We start from the raw sequence: 24,554 nt of genomic DNA, 5'->3' as shown, positions 1-24,554 counted from the left end.
ATCATTTTAGAGCATTAAATAACAATCTTCTTCTTCTTAATGTTGTAGAACAGGTTTTTCTCTCAATCTTTCCAGCTCCAGTGTTGGGAAATGGTACAAGGGACACTGACATCACCACATCGGAAAATGTCCCACACTGATTGGAAAATATCCTTGTCGATCAAATTAAACATTTTCTCACAACATACACAGCACCACCAGCACCAAAACACAACATATGCTGGTCTTGCTAGTGACTGGTCACCAGCAAGACCAGCATATGTTGTGCTTTGGTGCTGGTCTATGCTGTTTTTTTCAGCAGGGTTCCTCAAACTATTCACTCTGGGCCACAGTGAAATGGTTCTACTAGTCACCAACCTTCCCTGCAGAACCATCAGTCGGGTGCTTTAACTAAAGGTGGAGAGTGAGCTTGTTTTGTCTATGTTAAAATCACTGTTGACTGTACCTTTTTTGATGACAGAAGAAACTTTGAAATCCATCTCTGTGAACGTTCAGCGGTTGACCATTGTGTTTGGTTTCATTGTATCAAACTGCACTCTGTCTAAAACTCGTTGCTTTTCCTCAGCTGAAGGAGACAAACCAAGGAAGGAGCAGAGTTTGGCTGTTTGCCGTCCAGTATCCTGGTCAGATATTATCATTGTGCTATTACCGGCTCAGAGCAGAGCTTTGGAAAAATAATGTGAACAGGAAGAGACTTTGGACGCACACAAACAAATAAATGACCTTTTTCCAGTCATTACTCTCACCTGTGTTTTTCCGCCTCACTGCGCCTCATTAGCTCAGTTTGTATTAAAGTCCAGTCTTTGGTTCAGTTTGTGGTGAGTCATCTGTTGCGTTTCCCTGATGTTGTGTTGTGTTCGTCTGCCCCTTGTGTCCCGTGATCCGGGTTAAAACTTCATCCATCTCACTTCCTGCCTGCCGTCCTCTGAATGTGGGTCCACCTTCTCTGCTCCAGCATCCAAAGCTGAACTGAACTGGCCATTTGGTTAACACAGTGCACTTCATTTAAGGATACACTGATAACCCTTAATGAGCCTTACTTTGTGTCAAATGTGGTCAAAAATAGACAATATTTGTCGTTATTAAAAAGTATACAAACAGTTATATCCTAACTGCACTATTAAGAAGAAAAAGCATAATTTTGTATCTTATTCGACCTTTTTTGATGAAAATGTGGCCTCATCTTATTTCTGTGTAAGAACAGATGTATCAGTTCGCTTTTCTAAAAACACTTTTATTTATCTTATATTTATATATTTTGGATGTTTTCTAAGCGCTAGGATTTGTCTTCTTCAGTTTAGATGAACCTTTTTATGAATTAAATATCAACCCAATCATAAACTGAAAGCACCTGTGTTTTCAAATCATGTGTTTGGACTTAAAAGACCACAACCAATATACAGTGTTGGCTTGTTTTTATTCTTCATGACAAAAGTGGTTCACAGGTCAATGAGAGGAACTTGCATACACATAAAAAGTTGAGGACCTTCAAATGCCTTATGCAGAGTGTGTGCAAAGTCATCCTCGAGGAACAATTTACACAGAATGCCGACCACATAAATACAGTTAAAATATTATACAACAGTGGTAATTAAATTAAAACACTTATCTGCACAGAGTCAATTAAATAGATTAAGAAATCCATTTACAACCTTCAGAGCAATAAGACATGATGTTAAAGCGTTTTCACTTTTCAGCCGAGTTCATGATTAAATCAACCAAAACCCCTGGAGGTAAAAAGAAAAAATAAAAAACAACAAAACAAAACAAAACTGGCAATAACAACTTCTAAACCTGTTTGAAACATTAAGTCTATAATGTTTTTGATACATTATGTTCTTCATTTCCTTCATTTTTCTTATCTCAGGGTAACAGTTCTCCCAAATAAATATACAGACAGTAACCATTGATCACAGGGGAAGCTGATGTCAAATTATTCATCAGCTAATGAGTTCATTATGGCATGCCGACTAAAAAGTGAAACAACTTTACCAAAATGAGATTTCGCTGTGTTCAGTGCTAAAACTGCTCAATGAGTTTCCTCATTAATACGTCAGACATACCTTTACAACTACAGTGTTGAATAGTAGCTTCTATTTAGAAATGTGTGACGCAGTCTAAAAACAAGAGTGAAACCAAGGCACTAAAACAAAAACAAAAAATCAATCAGCAGGATGTGGCTTCTGCTACTGAACCACAGGACAGTTGAGCTTAGAAAAAAATCAAATCAAATCAATGCCAACAATTTCTTGCATTCGGTTCTCATTTTTCAAGCAGCCGTTTTCCAAATGCGGATTAAAAGATTGTGATTGGTCTCATCAGGTCAACTCATTTTAAATTCATACTGCATTCAATGAGACAGGTGTTGTTACAGTGCCAATATCAACCTACTGCATAATCTACTCTTTAAGCAACCTACGGTGGGATGTCAACAGATACATGTGTTTTTCTTCTCATCCTTTCCTTGCATTGTGTCGATGTTTGGAGTATTTTGTTTTGCAAAAAGTCATAATGTGCTGCCAGACGTAGAGCACTGTGCAACGCTTTTCTCATTGTGGGCCAACATCATTATTAAATTGTTCTACGAGCTGCAGCTATTTTCAGCTGCCTGTTAGCGGTATTAGCATTCCTTACTGAGAAGAAAACTAGCTTGTTGTGGGTAATACTAGTTCATTACAACATGCTCACTTTGGAGGCGAACGAAAGCGTGGTGACATTAAATGTCGAAATTAAAAACACGAGTATCGTTGCTCAGCTGGTCAAAGCAGTGAGAAAAAGCAGAAGCTGAATGGAACGGTTATGATGACTATTATGATTATTATGTAATCAAGAGAAATGAGCATGGCCCAACATGATCGTATCAGATTTAGGTCAACCAAGCCACTTGAATTCCTAAGTGATGTGAGACAGTGTCTATTAAAACCCACAGCGAACACAGCTCAGCCAATGGGATGCTAACCACCAGATGACTTCCAAAAGCTGCTTATTGTGAGAAATATTAAAATGTTGTTGCAGCTGCAGCCAGCCACTGTTAACTGAAAGTGAAGGTAAGTTTAAAAACCCACCCTGATCCTAAAGAACAGCAGGAATTATAACAGGCACTGTCCTGACTTGGTCTGCATAGTTTGCAAAGTAAGATGCATTAAAGATCTCCCAATTTTTAGATTACTCAGCGTCTGACCTGAGGTGGTGAACTTATGGCTGATCTGTTTCCATTAATGAAATGCCATGATTACGGACCTAAAGTTAAAGGGTGTGGCTAAGAGGCAAGAGCCGAGGAGCCGGACATGTTACAGGATAGAAAAAAGGGTGCGTTACTGAATCATCAGTAAAAGGGAGAAGCCTCAAGACAATAGCAAGCTCTCTACTTGAAGGATAGCAATTATGTTAGTAAGGCTGCATTGTTCTATAAAAACAACTACCTGGGAGAGCTATCACAGGTGATCTAATGGCTTACAGACATTTAAAGATGCCAGAAAGGTCTGACCAGGATGCCAGACAAAAGGCAAGAGGAGTGTAGAGACGTAAAGCCTTAAACAGATCATAGCCTTCAATCAAAGTCTGAGGACAGTGAGTACTGCATATGAAGAGACTCTCGTTCTGGAATAAATACTGTCAATGGTTCATCACGACACACAGCCTTGAACAAGACCAGATGGAAGTTGGATCCACTTGAGACAAGACAATCAGTCAATGACTTCACAGAGCAATGAGCAGCACATTTGTCTCTTCATCCTTTCTCCAGGCTGCATGCAGGTTTCTCTGCTCCAAGCAGGAGAAACCGGGATGAGAGACTTTTCTTATTATCTTTTTTTTTTTGTATTATTTTTTTCTTTCTTTAACTTTTTTAAATCCATGGTTCTGGTGAGCAGAGTGGGGAATGTTGCATCATATCTGGGATGGACAGGATGTCTTGAGTCAGGAAAGGAGGAGGGAGCCGGGGAGTCAACATGAAGACAGGTCCGTATGGAGTAAAGGGGGTTTGGAGTAATGGAGTGTTTCAGCGCTACAGAGACAGGGTGAGACAGAGACAAAAACAAAACATATTTAGTTCAACTAATAAAAAAAAAAGGTGAGGGTAGTTAATACGGATAAACAGATCAATACAACATATAAAGGATCAGCAGATGAGGGGCTCCCAACAGCAACAAGTTACGATGTATAAAAGCAAAACATACAAACTCTGATAGGCATTAGATTTAAACTAAATCTGTGCCAAAACACACATGATTGTTCCAAATACTGAAGATTGCTTATTTTATATTTTATAGCATAAAGCAATGGTTCCAAACATTTTCCCTTAAAGGACCCCTGTTATATAAGGGATGGATTTTATGGATTTTTCACGTTATATTCAATGCATAATAATAACAATACAGAGAAGCTGGTTAAACTGCACAACTAGCCTGAATACTGCATGAAATAACTGCAGGAAGTTTTTGTAAAATGAGCAGTTTGAATGAATTTTGAGCAGATATTACCTGTGATTATTCCAGAGATGAGTTTTCCTGATACTTTAAAGTATTGCAATTCTGTTTGTAATATTCTTTTTTAAGCAATCATACAATTTATAGGTTTACATTTTTTTTCCCCCTTTTCTTGACACTTGGTGATTGTTCTTTTAGCTCTTTGGTTGTTTTTCTAACCCTGGACACGGCAGTTTTGAAGACAGTGAAGAATCTGTGATTATAACTGCTGATCAGACATGTGGGATTTTATATCTTAAATAATAATCTAAATTTATAAAAATAATATATTTTCCTTCACTGGAAAGGCCTACTGTATATATTACTACTTGTGACACCCTGTGAAGTTTTTGCAACCCCTAGTGGTCAGAACCTGCTGGTTGGGAGTAACATAAAGAACGGGTTATTTCATTTTTAGACCATAATCAACAGACAAAGATAAAGTCGTTTATTATAGTCAGTAGACTTGCTGGCTTTATCTCATCGTCTCCGAGATGATTTGGAGTGTGAGCTCCGTGGCCTGGCAGGTGTGCCCTGTACTTTATGACCAGAGCTCCTACTCACAATAGTGTTTGATTCCTCATTGTTTCTACTTGTGGAGGCGGATAATCTACGCCTGGACTCTCTACAGATCCCAGTCATCTTGGTCTTACCAGGTGGATTGTAACCAGAGTGAGTTGTGGTTGCCTGGCCTCCTGAAGATTTAGCATTTGACTGAGAAGAGGCAGTGTCTGACTGAAATGTGTTACGGCTTGCAGCTGCTGCTTGTACAGAATTAGACCTGTAACCCATCTGTTTTCTTCGTACAGAAGTATCTAGGTTTGGTTTAAGATCAGGCTTTTGTTTAGTTCCACCACATGCTTCAGATGTGTTAGGATACACACACAAAGATTTAGAAGAGGTTAGATTATCTGTGGATGAAGAAAACACAGAGGACTTGATCCTGCTGGAAGAGGCAGGAACAACACGAGTTGTAATGAAGGTGTCCTGACGTGCCGGGACTGAAGCTCTCCGCACTGACACATTTTTTCTTGAATCGCTGGATTGTGTTTTGACCGTTAACTCGCTGCTCACAGAACTGGTGGAGCTTTTACGCGTGGGATAGTAATCGGGACTCAACTCAGTATTAAAAACATCACTGACACTGCGACTTCTAATAAAGGTGGCGTCTCGCGGGAGACCCTTCCCTCTGCTAGACTGGCTGCTCGGCTGGTTGGGGTTGTCAAGACAAAGAGAGAGGGGGGTTCTTACAGGGCTCGTGTGGAGACTTCGGGTTAGACTTCGCAGGTGGTGCGTGGCCATAGCAGGAACGCTGCTGCCGAGAACCGGGCTAGCCCGTGGGCTGCTCCTCAGTGTGGGTCGGGCAGGACTGCTTCTGGGGCTCCGTGGAGCCCGGCCTGACTTGTTGGCCAGCTCCTTGGCCCGGGAGCGGCGGGGGCTGCTGTTCAAGCTGTGAGGAGACAGAGGGGCCTCCAGGTCTTCCAAACGCTGAGTGAGGGCCAGTTTCTGCTGTATCGCCATACGCAGCAGAGAATTCAGTGTCTTCTTCTCATCCTCAGCTGCTGCCAGCTGCCTCTGCATCTCATCCAACTGGGTGACATACTGGTCACACCTGAGAGATGCAGAAACAATGAACAGATGCAACATGCAAAACTAGGCAAGACTAGAGACACACAACAAAATACACACAAACTTTCAACACCAGCTGTGACCAAACACAAAGCTAAGGATTATCATTATTATTTAATTAATATTGTGTGTTTTTTGATCAATGGATTACTTGTTAAATCATCATAAGTTACCACAGCACACAGTGGTGTCATCTCATACGAGTCATGATTTTTGGATAACAACATTGTTGAATTCATATTGGTTTGATCAAAGAAAATCAGTAAATCCTCAACATTGAGGAGCTGGTGCCAAAAAACATTTGGAGGACAGTACGTTTCGGTTATTAACATTTAATTAATCATTTTTATCAACTACTGATTATTTCTAGAGAGAAAAGATGGATGCATAAGAATCAGTAAATACTGTAGAAATGCAGTCACCCCAGCTATCCACATGATGGCACCACAAAACTTACTAATAAACCAGGGGATCTTTTTAAGCTGTAATCTTTAGTCTGTTGTAACAGACAGTAGAAGCCCTTGACCCTTGTGTGTTCCTCAATCCTTCTTAAGGATAATTAAACGCCAGCTCATAACTGTCTGGACAGGGGCTATGCAGGTAATACGAGCCTGACAAGCTTCTCTGGCATTTAATAACAAAAACAATCTGCTCTTTAGTTCACCTGTTAGCCCAATGCAAAAAAAGAACAAGCAAACAATCCATGCCCAAAGATTCTCAGAAGAGGTTAGTAATTAGTACGTGAAGTATCGGCATCTGTAGGTGTAACGCCTTGACAATGCAATCCCACCCAACCGCCTCCCGACAAAACATTAGGCCTTTCCTTTTCTAAGGTGACCTGGCCTGACGGGACAAATCTGTTCTTGCCTCCTCCCCCGTCGGCACAGGGCAGAGCATGTGGTTTGTAATCTTCACGTGAACCAGTGGATTGTCCACAGGCGTAATAAGCAAGGTAAGCTTATTACTGTAGTGGCAGTGAAGGCTGTACCACAACAAGTACCATCACGAAGTATAAACTAAATTAGCAAAGACCAGACAATCATAACTATCAGCATGTTTCAGTTAAAAAAATTTAATTTAACATTTTAACAGCATCATAAAAAATTGTTTTGTTACACGATAAAATAAATGCATGTCTATTTTATTTGTAACACTATTGAATGAAATTAATTTTTTCAAATACAAAAAGGGAAATCTTACCGGCTGGCAAACATGACACGGAGTGAAGAGAAGGTGGCAGCGTCCTCCTTCAAGGCTTTCAGCTCATTGCGCAGTTTCATCATGGTCTCTGACACCATGCTCTTCTCTGTCTCATACTTGGTTTTCAAATTGGACAGGGCCAACTCTGCAGTCTGCATTAACAAAAAAAGACCATTACACCATCATACTTTACCATCATCACCCCTTCAAAAAATGGACTGTTAATATTAATGTTTCCCACACATAGACTTTACTTGGGTGACCCATTTAGCATCTTGTTTTTTCATCTGTCAGAGTGGACAGAGCGGCAGCAACATCATATAGATCATCAAATACCAACACTGCCCCAGAGGACAAGATTTTATTCATCCAGAATGTCAGAAGAGCCTTTGGTGATTCTAGAAATACCATCAGAACGATTGCAAGTGTTTCAAAATACCCTTGTGTGTTTTTCAAACATTGCGGATTATTTATTTTTTAGAGAAACTGATGGTAAATTCTGTGACCTAAGTGTATGCCAGCACATGAGAGACATAAACTAGGATTGCTGCAGGTTAAGGAGCCCCATTCAAAGTGTTTGTTCTCATTTTTAGTATTAAATACCTTGAATGTAATCAAACAAATTATTGCTGTCATCATTACTGTCTCTTTACGCCTCTTTCATGTGAACTAAAACATGTCTCCTAAGCAATTTTAATCAGTTTTAAAGGTCAATGAAAAAACATTGCCTTGATAAGAAAGACAGTACAAAAACAGAACTATGTGTTTTTTTGTTGAAGGACGCACAGCTGAAGATCTCAGCCCAGTTTGCCCCTCTCATGTGGTCGCAATTTACTATACGTGTGTGACAGGGATGCAAACATTTATGCAAAAGGCTTAAGTGTAAATACCCCGACTAAGAACAAACAGGGGGGTGAATCAAGACATGGGAAGGTAAACCACTGTAGGTAAACACGGCCCAGCCAACAGATTACCTTGAGTGTTTATGTGTGTGTGTGAGAAAGGGACAGTGATGGCTGAGGGAACGACAGAAGCAGGTCATGCAGTGACGCACAGGAAAGGGGAGGGAAAAGACAGTTCAACATCACACTGTACTCAAGGTACAGGAGCATGAAAGCCCAAGAGACTGTCTAGACAAGACACTGGTGATTCAGCTCAACCATACTGCTTATATTAAGATTAAATCAAGATTATATATGGATGATAGCAAAAGCCTACTCTCTTACTTTATTAGGACAATCAATTTGATATTTAATTTACACAATGTAATGTGTAAATCTAATCATATTACATAAAAAATACTGGTGGCAGAAGAAAGACTACATTTCAAAGCAAACATCCCTCTGTATCAAGGGAGCTGTTCTCTTTGTTTGAACAGGCAATGAAACTAAAGAGGCCTCTTACAAGAAGCCAAAAAAGACAATTGTGGGATTGCAACAAAAAAATCAAAAAATTCACCCTGGACATTAAAAGAATACATTTTAATAAGGCTCAATCCCAATTCTACTTTTTTACCCCTAGCTCTCATTTTTTCAGCGAGTGGTTGAGATATCCTCCTGTGAAATGGGACCTCAGGAACCTCTTAAGTCATCAGTAGTCTCCAACGGCTTTTATGTTAACAGACACGACTCGATATTTTCAATAAACCGTCTTCTGCTGTGGGAATCCTTGCAGTCTCACAATGCCATTTATCTGGCTGAGATAAAAAAGAATTGATGCTTGCAATTCATTCTAAAGTTCATGCTTTCAGCCATGTCATCATGCTTTGTTACCTGGCCACAAGCAGTGCTTTATGTAAATGACAAAGACTTTTCATAACCCCTACGTTGAAGGGTGCCTCTGTAAAACGTCGATTTCGAGGACCATGCAGCTGCAACAGTTCATCATACCCCTCATTCCCCCCAAAAAGTTGGACACCCTACCCCGAGGTGTTAAAGCACAACACTGAGGCTTGGGGCTCAGTTGTTTTTCACAAAAAATGCCAAAAAGGCCCTGCGACCTACCTGTTTATTAGCCTTAAGGACGGTCCTGAGGGTAGCAATCTGTTCTCTCTTGGTGCTGAGAAGTGACTTGAGCTTCAGCACTTCTTCCAAGAGGCTTTCAGCATCCCGCTCTGCCTCTACGCTGCTGCTCAACCCTGAATAAGGCATCGCGCCCCTCTGACGACAGAGGTCCACTGCCACCTGAGGGAACAAAGACAGTATATGGTATTAATGATGTCCAAAAACCAAATCAATCAGCTAAAAAATGTATACTCTTCTTCTTCTTAAGAATTACATTTACAAATACATTTAGTTAGTTTTGTGTGTTTCACTACATAAAAACAAACGAAAGGATGAGTTGAAGCAACAACTCAACTTTAACTGCGGATAAGCCAATCCATTCAAACCCAAACACACGTGTCAATAAGTGCCCAACACATCAGGTGCTGGATTTGAACAGACACGGGAGCTGCTCAATTACATTTAACCGTCTAAGCTGAGCATTAGGTTTAGCAAGAAACACGAGAAGAAGACACCCACAACAAATGTCTCTTTTTCAGAGATTGAGCTGCAGTGAGTCTTTAATGTGTTAAAGAATTTGTACCAGTTATAACTTTCAGTTCACAAACAGTCAGTAGCACTCCAACACATGTCTGACATACTGTATGCGATAGTTGTTCTGTCTTACCCTGAGGTGTTTGATCTGGCAACGGATGACTGCTACCAAGTTGCGGACATTGGAGGGGTCCCTGAAATCTAGGGTGGGGGATCCAGGGCAGTTAGGAGACTCTCCACTGGTTCCTGCACTGTCCACCTCCCCCATAAACTGCAAGGCGGAAGCTTTGGAGCCGAACATGTCATTGGCTCGCGGCTTCTTCTGGGCGTTGTTGAAGGTGAATCTTCGCGCACCACCTCCACCACTTGCCCTGGCACCATCACGGTAATAGTCCAGGGTGACTCGTTTAGGGGTCAGGTTGTTGCACACGCAGATGTGGTGGTAGAGGTTGGACAGCTCTTCGGAAAAGGCCAGCAGCTCTTCCTGGGCAACACTTAAATGCCCTTCTGAATCGATTGCCACTTTCCGTGTGGCTCCAATCTCCTTCTCCAGCTCACTAATGCGCTCTTGGTCCTGTTTGCTGGACTTGATGCATTGGCGGATCTTGTCAGCCAGCTCCTGAGCCTCTGCCCGCCAGCGATCCTTCTCTTGTTTGTATCGCTGCTCCAGAGTGTTATAGCGAGATCCTGCCTGAGACAATTCATCTCGCAGCTTCAGAAGCTCTTCGCTGGCCGACCGCATGCGTGCCTCCAGCACCTCCTTGCTCTTGGTGTCTACCTCATAGTCAAAGACCTCACCATCTCCATTCTCTGTCTCATCATCTCCCTTGTTTTCTGCCTCCTGGTTGTGCTGCCGGCTGCTGTGCACAGCTTCCAGCTGTTGGGTGAGAGATCCAACCTTGTCCTCTTGCTGAGTGAGTGCCTGTTTGGACATTACCAACTGCATCTGCAGTTCCTCCACCTTGTTAACCAGACTAGTTTTCTCTCGTTCTGCCTGCATACACAAACACACACACAGAGACACAATAGAGTTTTAAATGTTGCAAGGTATGAACACATACATGTTATCTTTCTCATATTACTTAAAACTGCCATTAGTTGAGTATTCATCCATTGAGAATTCTCTGCAAGTCAAATTTCACCCCCAACCACCTTTTCTCTTGATGCATTTTTAATGTAAAAATAGCCGCTGACCCCATTCAGCTCCACACCCCCAACATCTGGTGGGTAGTAGCTTGCGAACCCAACCCCCAATTTGAGTGCATCATAAATAATATATTACTTTCAGACAGAGACTGATGACAGTATAAGACATCCTTAATCTTCCTAAGTACCCTTTATTTGTGAAGCACAACTGTGTCAAGTGGGTGGGTGCTAGCTGAAAACTGCTTGGCGAAAGTGATGATGAAATGTGGTACCAGGTGTTTTTTATCAATATAGAAAAGGCTCACTACTTTACAGACATACACCGGATGTGGGCTAAAGCAGGAAGCAGCAGACATCCCTGTCGACAGCTTAGTCAAACAAACCAGCCCCTATAACAACCTTACACAACTTAACAAGAGGTTGTGCTATTTGAAGTTATCCTGATTAGTGCAGACACTTTATCTAAATATAAATAAATACAGTTCTACCACTCACAGAAGAATTTCAATATACACTTTTTTCTCTACAAGTTGGAGGATAGAGCATTAGGGAACAGGCTGTTTTCAACAAGGTTTTCATTACGTATCTCTGCATTGATATTTTCCTTTATTCTTGATTTAAATAATATGATACAAGTAAATACATTCTGCCCATATTCTTGAGACACAAATGAAAATGTGGGAAGGTATAAACCTCTCTCTTTCTGAAAACATTAAATTCAAAGTGTATGTATTAAATGTGTTGGCAAATCCAATGTCTACTGTAGAAGTGAAGACCTAAAATCGTGTGTGACTTAATTTTGGTTTGTTTCGCAGAGCATGGACACAATATTTGTTTGTATCTATTTGTAATTATTTGTAGTGTTGTTTGTAAATGTTATCTCTGTCGATAGGATTGGAGAGGTCTTGTTTTGTCTTACATGTATGATGTTAGTAGGTTCACTTTGAAATAATAACAAAATATAACAAACAACGCCAATTACCACAAAGGTTATAAGCTTCATAAAAAAGTATGTTTCAGGCTTGGAACCCTGCACAGATTTTTTGACAAACTAAAGGCTAACTGTCACCAGAGGAAGTTCCTGTGCAAAAATAAACAAATCACAAATTAAAACTAAGATCCACCTTTACAGGATATTATTTTGTGATGTGATATACTGAGCAAATTGCACCTAACATGGGAACAAAATTATTTTAATTTTAAATTTAAATTAAATTTGAAATGAATGCTGCACCAGTTCATATCAGGAACCTCATCACTTACAGGTCCTTTTCTCGACAGTTAAGAACATGGTTTATAAGCCATTAAATCTGTCAGCATTAGTTTGGATACCTTTATCATTTGGCAAATGTCTGGAATTATCCAACTTGCAGTCTCCTAAACGGCCCTGTTGCTTGACCTAAATTACTTGTTGGTGTTCTTACTGTTATTACTGTTTCTCAAATAAGTGTCTGCTTATGGTTGTCTTTGCGCTCTTCTGTCACCGCTTACGTCTGTTTGTACAAAGCTGTTCGGTAACCTATGTGTCATGTCTGTGCTTGCTTGTATTTGTCTTCACTTGGTTACACTGTAATTTGGTGTGCCTTTATTGCTGCCCATGTCTTTGTCCTGCTTTAACAGTAATTGATATGCCTTACATCATAATTGTTGTTTTAAACTCGTCTCTTGATTTCAGGTTGCCAACTTAACACTGAACCAGGGACTACAAAAGAAAACTAGCCTTTAGGTTAATTTCACAGTAGTGTTAATTAAAATGCACTGACCCTGACAAATAAACTTGATAAACAAAATGAAAACGAGTGGCACATGTGCTGTTTCTTACCTGTAGGAGCTGCTGTTTTAGTTTCTGACTGTCTGAGAAGTGTAGCTCACTCAGCAGGTCTGACACCAGCCCAGAGGCTGGAGCACGCAGGAATACATCACTATTGCGTGGAGTGGAGTAGCGACGGATGAGGCCATTACTTTTGGAGCCCCCCAAGCGAGGAGGGTGAGCAGAATCGGGAGCAGACCCAGGACCATTATTAATGCCACTGTCCTGGTCCTCTCCCTCACCTTCTCCCTCCACCCCCTGGCCTTCCTCCTGGCTGTCATCTAGCTGCTCCAAATGGAGCTCCAGGTTCCCCACAGAATCAAAGGGGTTAAGGCTGAGGGCAGAGAGTTCTCGCCGCAGACTGTTCTTCTGCTCCCTCTCCTCCTTCAGGGCTTCTAGGGCCTCATCCAGCTGCTTCTCTGCTATCTCTCTCAGCCTTGCGGCCTCGTCCAGCTGAGCTCGCATCTCCTCCTGCTCGTCGTTCTTCTGGGTCAGCTCCAGCTTTATCGATTCAAATTCAACCTGTAATGTAACAAGGGGCACAAGCAGAAGACTATTTCAATAGGTCTTTCTGTGATGTTGTATGCAACAAATATGGGTGCACATTCTAGATTCCATACGCAAATAAAACCATGACTGCAATGAGTGCAACAGCGTTACGGTCACACACCGAGATGGCTTAAATAGAAATATTGAAACTCCACAATTTCTACTTGGAAATAGATATGTTCAGTTCCTCCCACTGGTGTATTACATACAGTATACATAAAATTAAAATACATGTCTATGTCTTTGAAAATAAAATCAAGATGTAATCAAAACTGAGAGTATTTAAGATTATTGAGGGGTTTTCATGTTAACCAGCAAAAGAGGACTTCTGACATTATATGACCATAAAGACAAGACTAGGCTTTTAGCCCACAGTCAGCTCATGAATCACGCTAACCCTCAAACCCAACAACACCCTGTGACATTTAGAACTAGTCATGGACAGTTTGTCTTGGCAGAGCTGTAATAAACACAAGGGCATCTGCACTCAGAGGCACTGGTCTCACTCCTACAGCAAAGAAAATATTAGGCGCAAGCACACTGACCATCTTTTATCATGCAGGCCAAAAACTAATGCATATATAAAAGGATATGGAAGGAAAGCGAAGGAAAGTTAAACACACACATCGTGCAGGAAGTACATTATAACATTGAAAAGCTTTTAGTGTTCTATCCTCCAGAAAGATAAGATCAGGACAAGAATTGCTGTCCTCAGCTGCAGGAGCAACCAGCCTGTTCAGTCTTATCAACTATTGCCAAGTTATGTCAACAAACAAGTGAGAGAGGTGAGTCGTTTGTTGCATGCACGGCAGTTTTGCTATCATGCACGACAGGTAAATACAAACAGGCAGTTCACTATAACAATGGCCATATGATGATAGATTGTGAACGACCACCCCGTGTACATGATAAACACAGACAGGGTAAAAGTTCAAAAACAGATTAAGGAAAATAAATGGACAATACAACAGAATGCAACAGTTTTCATATCAACATATTTTTTGACGTAATTTGTGTATTTCTTTGGATATTTTCAATATCATCTCTTCCAGATAGCTAAAATTTCTATTCTTTATCAATCTATGTGCAATTAAAGCTGGTTGGTAGAATGTTCATGTATTTGGTAGAGTTGTAGCATGAATAATAACCGACCTGGTTTTCCTTGAGCACAGAAACCTGTTTTTGCAGAGATATGTTCTCATCTTCCAGCTCTGCATTGTCCTGCAACTGGCGCTGCTCACGTACTTTATATTCCTTCATCTCATCCCTCAGATGGCCCTTTTCTGCCTCCAGACACTCACACTCCTGTAGAACACAATGCATGGTCAAGTCCTCAATTTTCATGTCATGCAAGATAATTTCAGACTACGAAGCTAATACATCCTCCAATGATTTGGGGTTCCATTGTATGTATCATGTTTAACACAAGGGCTGAAATTATGCAGCACAACACCAGTATGCAGGTGCACTGAGTGGGTCATCATACTTTCTTCATCTGGTTGGAGAAAACCCCCAGTCTCTCGATCTCAGCGTGGGCATTGCCCAGGGCAAGGCGTGCTTGCTTGAGATCTGCCTGGACTTCCTCCATGCGGGTTGCCATGGCAGCCTCCTTCGAGGCCGTCTCCTGCAGCAAGCTCTCCTCCCGACACTCTCCATCAGCAGCTGCACGCTTCTGGCTGCTCACGGAATCTGCAAATGCCTTCACAAAAACAAAAGGGGTTTAAGGGAATGGTGAAACCTGCAATTATCTAGCAGCCTACAGTATGTAACACATTGGGAGAACATCGGAAGTGCTGAAAGACAAATGCATTATTCCAACTCATATGAAGGCAGGAAATGTAGACATCTTTAATACAGAAAAAGGAAAATAGGCCATCACTGACAACCATCACCATCAAATAGCTGTTTTAGTTTGGTAACAGGATTTTGATTTATTCATTTTATTTTATTCTATGTGATAAAATACGCCTAATGCATTAGAACTGACCCTATAATGGCAGGCACTTCTCCACAGCTAGTCATTAAATGTAACCATAACCATAACCATTTATGCATCCATGACTGCTGATGAAAGAACTATCAAATAATGTGTTAAATGAAATGTACATTCTACTAAACATGCTGAACTGAACATCACGGTGTGGTTATGTAAGGATGTTAATTCACAACACATGAGTCTGCTCTGCTGTGCTAAAACCCTACCAAAGTCTAGGTAGGAAAAACGGCCAAGAAGTGAGGTTTATGCAGATTATACAAAATAGCTGAAATTCTGTACCACTACGTCCCCTCAGACATAAAGAGCTTTGCTTGATATACCGTTATAAAATATCAGGAGCTACCAATTTTAGTTTAATTCCGGAACGTTTATTGCTAAATATATCTGCCCGTAAACAGGAGTTTAATCTCTTTCAACTTGCAAAAAATGATTGCAAAACCAAAAATCTGCCCACATGACAGGATTGAATTCTGTGTGATTACCATCTTATATAAACCAGTTTTAAAAAGCTTTGTCCAGCAGTACTAAATACCTTTGAGACCCGTCTGGTACATCTGTGTCAAAGTTTGCAAGCAGAAAACAACATTAAGCCCTAAGAGTCACCCAGCACTATGTAAGTGTAAGCATGAGCATAAGAATATCAAATAAACACTTCCTCAAAATGCAGTAAAATAGTAATTAACTGTCGGCTGGAGTGCAACGACACCAACTATGCTACACTTGATGGAGTGCTTGTCAAATTTACTGCACAATGATTAATTCTATTTTCATTTTTTAAGAGAGAACTAAAAAAACACTGGGAAGCACACGGTTTGTTTGAGAGATTAAGGCAATGAAGAGCATATGTCACAATATGAATACATCAGTGATTTGTGAAAGGCTCGGATTACATGATAATCTCAGTTTTGACATGTTGATCTAATCTTTTTATTTTGACAATCCAGCGCTACCCTAATTCAATCCTTAATGCTACACAGTTAAGTATCAAAATCAATATGATGCACAGAGAAAATGAATACATTAAAAGTCCTGGACATGCTGACTAAATGGCTGTGGAGGATGTCCTTATCGCATAACATTTTTATCTCTGAATCCATTAGCATCTCATGACGCATGAGAGCAAAACTGACTCAGTATGCCATTACAAGCTAATTCATTGCAAGTATAACAGGACATCATAGCTATAACAGAACTGGTTTTGTGTGAGCAGTGGCACAAGGTCGGAGTTGACACAAAGCACTGAGAGGATGAGCAATCAAATTCACGTCATAGGTAACTGGTACATTTTAGTAGACAACAATGGGATCATTATAACACTATGACACACTGCAAGACAGCTCCTCAGCTGTCAAATTAAAATGAGCAACGATAGAGAGATTGTGTCTTAGGAAAATGTCAGCCGTTTACATTTTGACTGCATTTACATTTTACTAACAGTGTCACATGAATGAAGACAATTCTGCAGTAGCACTTTTGTACAATGGTAACTTGGGTGAAATAAAAAGGCATAGTATAACTATTTGATTGTGTGTTTTTTTTTTATAAGATGTTGCAGTCATTCACCAGTGTACTACATTTGCTTGCTTATTTCTCATACATAAAAGAATCAAACTATTTTTGTGTTAAGTCCAATTATAGTCTTTCCCCACCAAAAAAACAGTGACATCCAACAACATTCTGTTCAAATCGACCATCAAAGTTGTGAAAGGAAAATGCTAGACAATATCAATTTCAAGTCCAGTTTTAGTTTCAAGCAGTCTTCATGAGAGAGTAATTGTGAAAATAAAACTGCTTGCTTTGTAAAGGCACACAGGGGTATCTATAAAAGGCAGAAAAAAAATCTAATGAGGACCACAAAAGCTGTGTAGTAAAAAACAAAGCTCACAAAGCCGAAGTATGTTATTGAAAAATAACAGTAAGAACACTTGGGGAATGAGAACTCCACAAGCCTAATGTTGTCTAAATATAACTAGAAGGCCTCGGGTATTCCTACCTCTTTCAGCTGCTGTAGCTCAGTTCTCAGCGCTTCATGCTCCTCTTCCAGCTGCCTGTGTTTCTTCTTGAGAGCGGCACTTTCCTCCAGCACCACCAGGCCATAGCGGGCTGCCTGCAGCTTCTCCTCTGTGGCCTCCTGGAGCTCCAGAGTCAGCCGCACCACCTCAGACTTCCAGTCCCGGCTCCCCATCTCTGCCTCCCCTTCTTCTTCCACCGCTTGACCTGCAAGGTCTGCATCCGCCTCCAGCATGCTTGCCAATGTTCTACTGGGACACCTGCCTCCTTCACTCCTCCTCTCTCATTACTCCACACTACAATGGCAAAAAAAAAGATGGTGGTGGTTATGTTAACTACTTTGAACAACAGCCAGGACGGAAAAGAGGTTTTGTATAAATCAAACTGTGACAGCAATTAAGCAAACTACATAGTTAAAGATTAACACTGGGATCCGTTGAGTGGGAAAACACTTAAAACATTTATACCTTTTACCCGAAAGCCTCAGTGTCCACAGGACGGATCCATGACACAAATGACCTAACTGCTGCGGTTTGCAAATCTTTCACACGTGAATGCCAGTCAGCCATGTCAACTCTGGTTGTTGTAACAAACACTGTAGGCCCACAACTAACATTTTGCTCCCATTCGCCTTTGAAACAGATCAGTACTGATGATTTATACTCCACAAAGTCACCAGGCTCTCACTAGTAAACTGGGCTGCGAGGCCGGCCTGTGCACATCACTGCCCAACGCTACTGCTGTTCAACATCTGCAGCGTTACATCTCTCTGACCGACTGCTAGAGCTAATGTTAGTAACACAGTTATAAGCGCTGGTTTCAGTATCGTAACTGAGTATCCTTCACAAAGTAGCCGTGGAAGCGATAAAGATTACTAAATATTACTTTGACCACCAGTTTCGAAAGGGAGGGGCCCCACGGCCGACTTCCCTCATGTCCTCTTCTTTGACCGAAGATGGAAACACTCTTGGCTTGTGTCCGGTGCCAAATGATGCATCCCGAAAGCATCTGTTTCTCCTACATCACCCACTAGATCTCCGCAGCAGCAACGGGAAGTCAATCAATACGAGTATAACCTATAAACATTTTGCCAGTATTTATGATCCTCATATTTCCAATGTAATATGATATCCCAGTGAGTCCTGACAAGGATATAAAGACACCGGACTGCGAACAGGACACGGCCGGACAGCTAGCAAGAGTAGTTTTAGCCTAAACGCAGTCAGCAAATGACACCACAATGCTACTAGTAAAGTCGAGTTAAAGAATTTAGCTAGCTCGCCTCTTAGCCATGCAATTTGCTATATATATACGAGGCTTAGCGGAACAACGTTAGGCATCCATTACCCGGCTCTCAGGCTGCTCCAGTGATAACGTCAGTGCGATCCTGTCAGACAAGCTAATTAGCTGAGGCTAAATAGCTAACGTTAGCAAAACTTGCTACTCACCCTTCTGGTATTTTCCCTCAAAGACGGGGCCTCGCGACCAGACGTTAACTGTGAGCTTGTTTCGGGAGCTGTCAGCGGCAACGGTTGCTAATCCCGCTAGTAGCCAGCCAGGGGTACCAGCCCAGGTTACTGAACAGCCGCTTCCCTTCCTCCCACCCGGTTCTCTCGTTTCACAGCGAGGTCGTGTCAAAAGCGCGCCGAAAACGTGAAAGCACGATTACCCCCTCTAGCTAGACAACGGCGAAATGCAATTAGACCGAGGAATTGTCTCTAATCTCCCTATATGGGCGGGTATGGCATTGCTGTTCACCCACACATTAAAAACGAGACATAAATATAATGAATACAATACATTTTTTTTTATCACCAAGCAAGAAATATGAGAGGAAAAAAAAGATTATTGAAGAAAATACACTTCCGCTCGTACCGTTTTTCTGTCTTCCTTTTTACTTCCGGTATACAAAACATCAACTTCCGGTCATGCACATTGACTGGAGGGAGTTTGTCTCTGGTGAAACAACGGCGGGTTTTCACGATGAGGATCGTAACCTGGAACATAAACGGCATAAGGACATTTAGAGGCGGTATTAAAAAGGCTCTCGATTCACTGAACGCAGATATTATCTGTGTCCAAGAGACAAAAGTAACAAGTAAGTGGCTGACCGAGCTTTGCAGTTTTGAGAACGCGGTTAAGTAACGTCCTATCAAAGTAAGATGTCTGCTGTCAAAAATGTAAAACTACAATTTATTTGCCCAACAGGAGACTTACTTGATGAAAGAACCGCCATTGTCGACGGCTACAACTCCTATTTCAGCTTTAGTCGAGGACGCAGCGGCTATTCAGGTTCATAACGCTGTCATAACAATTCATTTTGTCTTGAAATCACTACAGCACTGTTTTTTTAAATACCTTTCCCTGTGAGTTAGTGGTTCAAGTGTATTGATGTTGATAGAACCATGTGCATATGGTGTTTATGGATAACTCTACTGTGTTTATTATTGGAGATATATAGGTTTATGTTAATGTAACTGATAGTGGAGCTCAATTTGTGAAGGATCAGGAGATGTCTGTATGAACACTACCTACTAGTTTTACGTTTATTTGAGAAAAAAATTTTATATATGCAAAGACAACTCAAAGGATTAGTTCACACAAAAAATGAAAATGAAATCCGAACTATATGAGTTTCGGTTGCAGTTCTGTAGTCAAAAAATGGAGCTTTGAATTTCTGGATTTTCACAGTAAAAGAGAGGTGCAGCATTCTCCTGAACAACTGAAGAGTAAATGAGGACTTGTTTTTATAATGTAAAGGAAATAACTGAAAACATAAGCATATATGAAGCCCAGAGATCCCAAATTGATTTTCAAAGATGTTATTTGCACCCTTTTTAAAGCCAAAACCTTCACAGTAGCTGCTACAAACCCTCTTTACAAGGGTGTAAATAGGATTTTTTTCAACTTCATTTGGGATCTCAGGACTCCTGGAGAATTGGCTTATAAAGGACGAGCTGTATGGGAGAATGCTCCAATTGTCTTTTGCTGCAGAGCTCCAGAACTGTTTTGTGGACCACAAAAATTCATCTGACTGTCCATCTGCAAAAGAGTGAGAAGATAGTGACTGAGTGTTTATTTTTGGCTGAAGTTATCCATTCGTGCAACTGCTTTATAGTCCCTGCTGACACATCCTATTACTGATATGCACAGGGGTTGCCACTTACTGCAAAGACAGCGCCACTCCATTCGCTGCCGAGGAGGGTCTCACAGGTCTGCTGACCAACCATGAAGGGGCCGTTGGATGCTACGGTGACCAGGACGAGTTCTGTAGCGAAGAGCTGCAGCTTTTGGACAATGAGGGACGAGCCATCGTCACACAGCACAGAGTCATGTAAGGGAAAAGTTCTTCTAGGTGGATGTTTCTCAACGAAACATTAATATAATATCTATGTTAATAATTCATAATATTGCCGTTATTTTGACAGATATTTTTATTTGCTGTATGGGTGAAAATTTTGATCTAACGGTCATTTAAAAAAAATCATTTTCACTCACAAAATCCTAAAAATGATGACACTATCTCAGTAATATTTCAATCAATTGTTCTGCACTTCGGTTCATGTACTTAACTGGTTTATGAAAAGAATATGAACTATCCTGTTTGCATTATAGTATGCCTCGCAGTCATTTTCAGCTGCCCGATTTGACCAGTTTTAGCATGTCATTGATCAAAACTCACTGTTGATGTAGATCGAAAGGGAGTGCGATCGATGTGTTCCTCATTTTGTGATGTAGTTATAAACTGTCGATGTCTGTGCTCTTTTTTTTTTTTTCTCCTACATTTTTGCCCCCCACAGGTGTCAGGACAAAGAGCAAACCATCACCGTAATCAATGTGTACTGTCCACGGGCTGACCCTGAAAAGCCGGAGCGAAAGCAGTTCAAGCTGCAGTTCTACAAGTTGCTTCAGCGTCGGGCTGAAGCTCTACTGAAAGATGGGAGGTGAGAAACATTTCCACATATTTTAAGAATGAACTGTTTTGATATGCAGCCTTTTAACAGTTTACAGCGTTTGTATGTTTAAGCTTAAACAATGTCTTTGCACTTTTGATTTATGCTTCATGTCATAAGTCAGCTAAATTCAGTGAGACTTAAAGCAATGTATTTGGTAGAAGAAACAGTGGACAGTTAATGATTGCATTCTCATTAACACACAGATGAAGTGATGTATTGTAGGTGACTCACATGAACACATGTGGTATATATTGCAATTGCCTGTTTTGTGATGTCTGTGATGCAGTTAAACATTGGACTATATATCATGAGTGTTTGCATTTTTTTTTCTCGATTTTCTTTATCTAAAGTTTTTTTTCTGTTACATTTTTCAGCCACGTGATTGTTTTGGGAGACGTGAATACATCTCACCGGCCAATAGACCACTGTGACCCCTGTGACAGCGTAAGTAAAAGGTTAACATATCATATCAATGTTTCTCTTGTTTCTTTTGTTAATCTTCCTTATTGGATAACTTGCAGACAGTAAGGTGAGAAGATTGATACCATTATCCTCTCTGTACGTTAAATATGAAGTTAAAAACAACATCCACTGAGTTCGGTTAAAATCAAAGACAATTTTTTCCAAAGAATTTATAGAATGTTACCATTTATTTTAACATGAAGGAATAAAAAAATATTCCATGTTTCATCCAGATGTGCACAGTGTATGTATGATAATAATAATGAAACTCTACCTACTTTGTTTCCCTCAAAACCCAGGATGATTTTGAGGAAAATCCTGGGAGGAAGTGGCTGAATGGCTTTTTGCACGGGGTCAGACAGGAAGAGGAGAGGAATGAGGAGAAACACGATGAAGAATCTGAGGTAACTTCAACAGAACCCAAAAATGGAAATGGAAAATTTGTGGATACCTTTCGTTTTTTCCACCCCACTCGCACCAGCGCCTTCACATGCTGGTCCACTCTCACCGGAGCGCGGCAGACCAACTACGGCACGCGCATTGACTACATATTTGCCGATTGCCAGCTCGCCAGGGAGCAGTTTGTGGCAGCAGATATCATGCCAGAGGTGGAGGGGTCAGATCACTGCCCTGTGTGGGGGCAACTGAGCTGCTCTTTCCTGCCCAGCTCCAAACCTCCTCCCCTCTGTACCCGCTACCTGCCAGAGTTTGCAGGCAAGCAGCAGAAACTCTCCCGCTTCTTTGCTAAGGTGGACCAAAAACCAAGTCCGTCTGAGCAGAGGGAGGCGTTACCTGGATCTCAAGAGGAGGAGGAGACGAGGGAGAATTTGAACCCATCCGGAGCTGGCAGCCTGTCCGGTAAAAAACGGTTATTGACATCAGACTCTGTCGTTCCAAAGGGGAAAAAGACAAAGACAGTAAAGACTTCATCCAAGCCACAGGGCAGCCTCCTTTCTTTTTTCAAACCCAAGCTCACAAATGTTGTTCCCTCTACTGAAGCCCCTGTCAGGGAGTGTGAAAATACACTCAGCCTGGATGTTGTATCGTCACAAAACCCTCAGAATGCCTCCAAACCTCGAGAGGATGCCTCCTCGGTTACACCACTGGTACCTGAAGAGACTGCGCCTGTCTTTGATGGTCCACCACAGCTTTGCACCAACAGCGCCACAGACGAGAACGAGAAACAGTTGAAGACGAAACAATTAACCCCACAGCCCACTGTAGAACTCTCAGCTGCCAAGAAAGGGGCATCGTTAGGGTTTTGGAAATCAGTGCTTCATGGACCGCCCCCGCCACCCTCCTGTAAGGTCCACGGGGAACCCTGTGTGCTCCGTACTGTAAAAAAGGAGGGGCCAAACATGGGCAAACAGTTCTTTGTGTGTGCTCGTCCTCAGGGACATGCATCCAACCCTGACGCTCGGTGTAATTTCTTTGCGTGGGTGGATAAGGGGAAGTGACATGTTTGCTGAATGGACCGCAAGTCGTTTAACTCATCAGTGAAACTGGAAACTAGCCCGACTACTGCCCAGAAGTCACGTCATTTTACAGGTGTTCGTGTTGTTCATGTGTTTTTTCTTAAACAAATAAAGACAGTAGTTTTGTATTATTTTGAGTTTTGTTTTTTATTTGCTCTTGGAGCTTAAATTATTAGGCAAACAATATATCAGTTATATTTCAGGTAAAATGCAAAAATGTCCTCAGACTTCAGCTTCTGGAATGTGAGGATATGATACTTTTCAATACTTCTTGTATATTTAGATAAATATTAAATATTTATGTTTTATAGGTTTTGTTTTATATGATTTATATATTTTGGATAGAGTTGTTATTATACAGATAATATTGTCAGAAATGCCACTAATACTGCCTGAAACACTGGAATCGATATTGGCAAGTATAGACATCGATGCACTGGTCAGATGCCACATATAATTTCTTTATTTGAAACGGGACCCTGATACCTCCCAGCTGTCAGTAAATAATAAAAATAATTAAAACAAATACCTGATACTGCATAAGGATTATGAATGTGGCCTGTGTGTGGGGGGGTATGATTTCAGTTAAATCCCCTTAAATTGATTATCAAGTCAAATATGGTGGCATTCTTTATATAATTCACTGAGCAGTAGGGATGGGTATCGTTTGGATTTTACTGATACTATTATCATCATACTATTATCTGTTTAGTCACAATTGTTTTTAAAGAAGAATACATTCAGAACAGGGATACAACTGAATGTTTTAAATATAACTATTGTTTCTAGTGTGGCAGTGATGTTAATTATAGCGAAATTAGTTTAAACTTTAATAATATCTCATCGGAAACAAACCCAACATGTTCATAGAATAAATAATGTTCCTGATATCGAAACACTGAGTGAAGTTTAGAATGAATGAGGAACACAGATATCAGTCAGTACCAGTCCAACTCCCTCTGCTGATGTGATTGCTGTCTGCTGGTCGAGGGATTAGGTTAAACAAGCTACACTAAAAAGTTAAAATGTGTCATTCATGTCAGAGTTTCTCAGTAGTACAGCTCTTAAAAAAATAGCCCAGGGGCCCGTTTAATACCAGGCTTTGGTACACATCCCTGCTGATCCGTTCTGTGACTTTGTGTCCACTAGATGGCAACGGCAGTGAGCTGATGACACAAAGCTGAATCTTAGAAAAGAAACGACAAGAACATTTTGCACAGCAACACGTTTTATTGGCACCACCGGCTTCACAGCTGCTGCACTGTAATTGTAGGCAGAGAATTACAGTCAGAATCCAGTTTTTATCCCTCAGCTTTAG

The 24,554-nt window shown here is 41.0% G+C and overlaps 2 protein-coding genes across 6 annotated transcripts; one reads left to right on the top strand and one right to left on the bottom strand.

Moving 5' to 3' along the window:
- Positions 1-1,398: 1,398 nt before the first annotated feature.
- On the bottom strand, positions 1,399-19,331 carry LOC115584822 (protein bicaudal D homolog 2). 5 transcript variants are annotated; one of them, XM_030422614.1, is made up of 10 exons: positions 19,219-19,331; positions 17,327-17,639; positions 14,824-15,036; positions 14,490-14,642; positions 12,801-13,310; positions 9,966-10,826; positions 9,299-9,478; positions 7,296-7,447; positions 5,718-6,078; positions 1,399-4,006 (listed from the first exon to the last, which is right to left on the bottom strand). In XM_030422614.1, exons 2-10 carry the CDS (start codon positions 17,576-17,578, stop codon positions 4,001-4,003), a joined length of 2,688 nt encoding a protein of 895 aa, XP_030278474.1. In that variant the 5' UTR covers positions 17,579-17,639; positions 19,219-19,331; the 3' UTR covers positions 1,399-4,000. The 5 variants fall into 5 exon arrangements, with proteins under 5 accessions (XP_030278474.1, XP_030278473.1, XP_030278476.1 ...); XM_030422613.1 differs by lacking the exon at positions 19,219-19,331 and adding an exon at positions 18,792-18,921; XM_030422616.1 differs by lacking the exon at positions 19,219-19,331 and adding an exon at positions 18,691-18,783.
- apex2 (APEX nuclease (apurinic/apyrimidinic endonuclease) 2) lies at positions 19,140-23,367 on the top strand. Its single transcript, XM_030422618.1, has 6 exons — positions 19,140-19,441; positions 19,552-19,635; positions 20,497-20,677; positions 21,144-21,287; positions 21,674-21,743; positions 22,061-23,367. Exons 1-6 carry the CDS (start codon positions 19,171-19,173, stop codon positions 23,216-23,218), a joined length of 1,908 nt encoding a protein of 635 aa, XP_030278478.1. The 5' UTR covers positions 19,140-19,170; the 3' UTR covers positions 23,219-23,367.
- Positions 23,368-24,554: the final 1,187 nt, after the last annotated feature.

Source organism: Sparus aurata, chromosome 7 (genome assembly GCF_900880675.1).
Source record: "Sparus aurata chromosome 7, fSpaAur1.1, whole genome shotgun sequence".
Classification (NCBI taxonomy): domain Eukaryota; kingdom Metazoa; phylum Chordata; class Actinopteri; order Spariformes; family Sparidae; genus Sparus; species Sparus aurata.
Note: the sequence above shows the minus strand (reverse complement) of the source record. Positions and strands in the feature narration are given on the sequence as shown.

Bases quoted from the DNA above. Each gene is read 5' to 3' on its own strand.
- LOC115584822 (XM_030422614.1), bottom strand. From the start codon at position 17,578: ATGCTGGAGGCGGATGCAGACCTTGCAGGTCAAGCGGTGGAAGAAGAA. The intron at 14,643-14,823 runs GTATGATGACCC...TGTGTTCTACAG, and splicing joins TCTCCAACCAGATGAAGAAA to GAGTGTGAGTGTCTGGAGGC. The intron at 6,079-7,295 runs GTAAGATTTCCC...TGCATCTCTCAG, and splicing joins CGTGTCATGTTTGCCAGCCG to GTGTGACCAGTATGTCACCC.
- apex2 (XM_030422618.1), top strand. From the start codon at position 19,171: ATGAGAGGAAAAAAAAGATTATTGAAGAAAATACACTTCCGCTCGTAC. The intron at 20,678-21,143 runs GTAAGGGAAAAG...TGCCCCCCACAG, and splicing joins GTCACACAGCACAGAGTCAT to GTGTCAGGACAAAGAGCAAA. The intron at 21,288-21,673 runs GTGAGAAACATT...TACATTTTTCAG, and splicing joins GCTCTACTGAAAGATGGGAG to CCACGTGATTGTTTTGGGAG.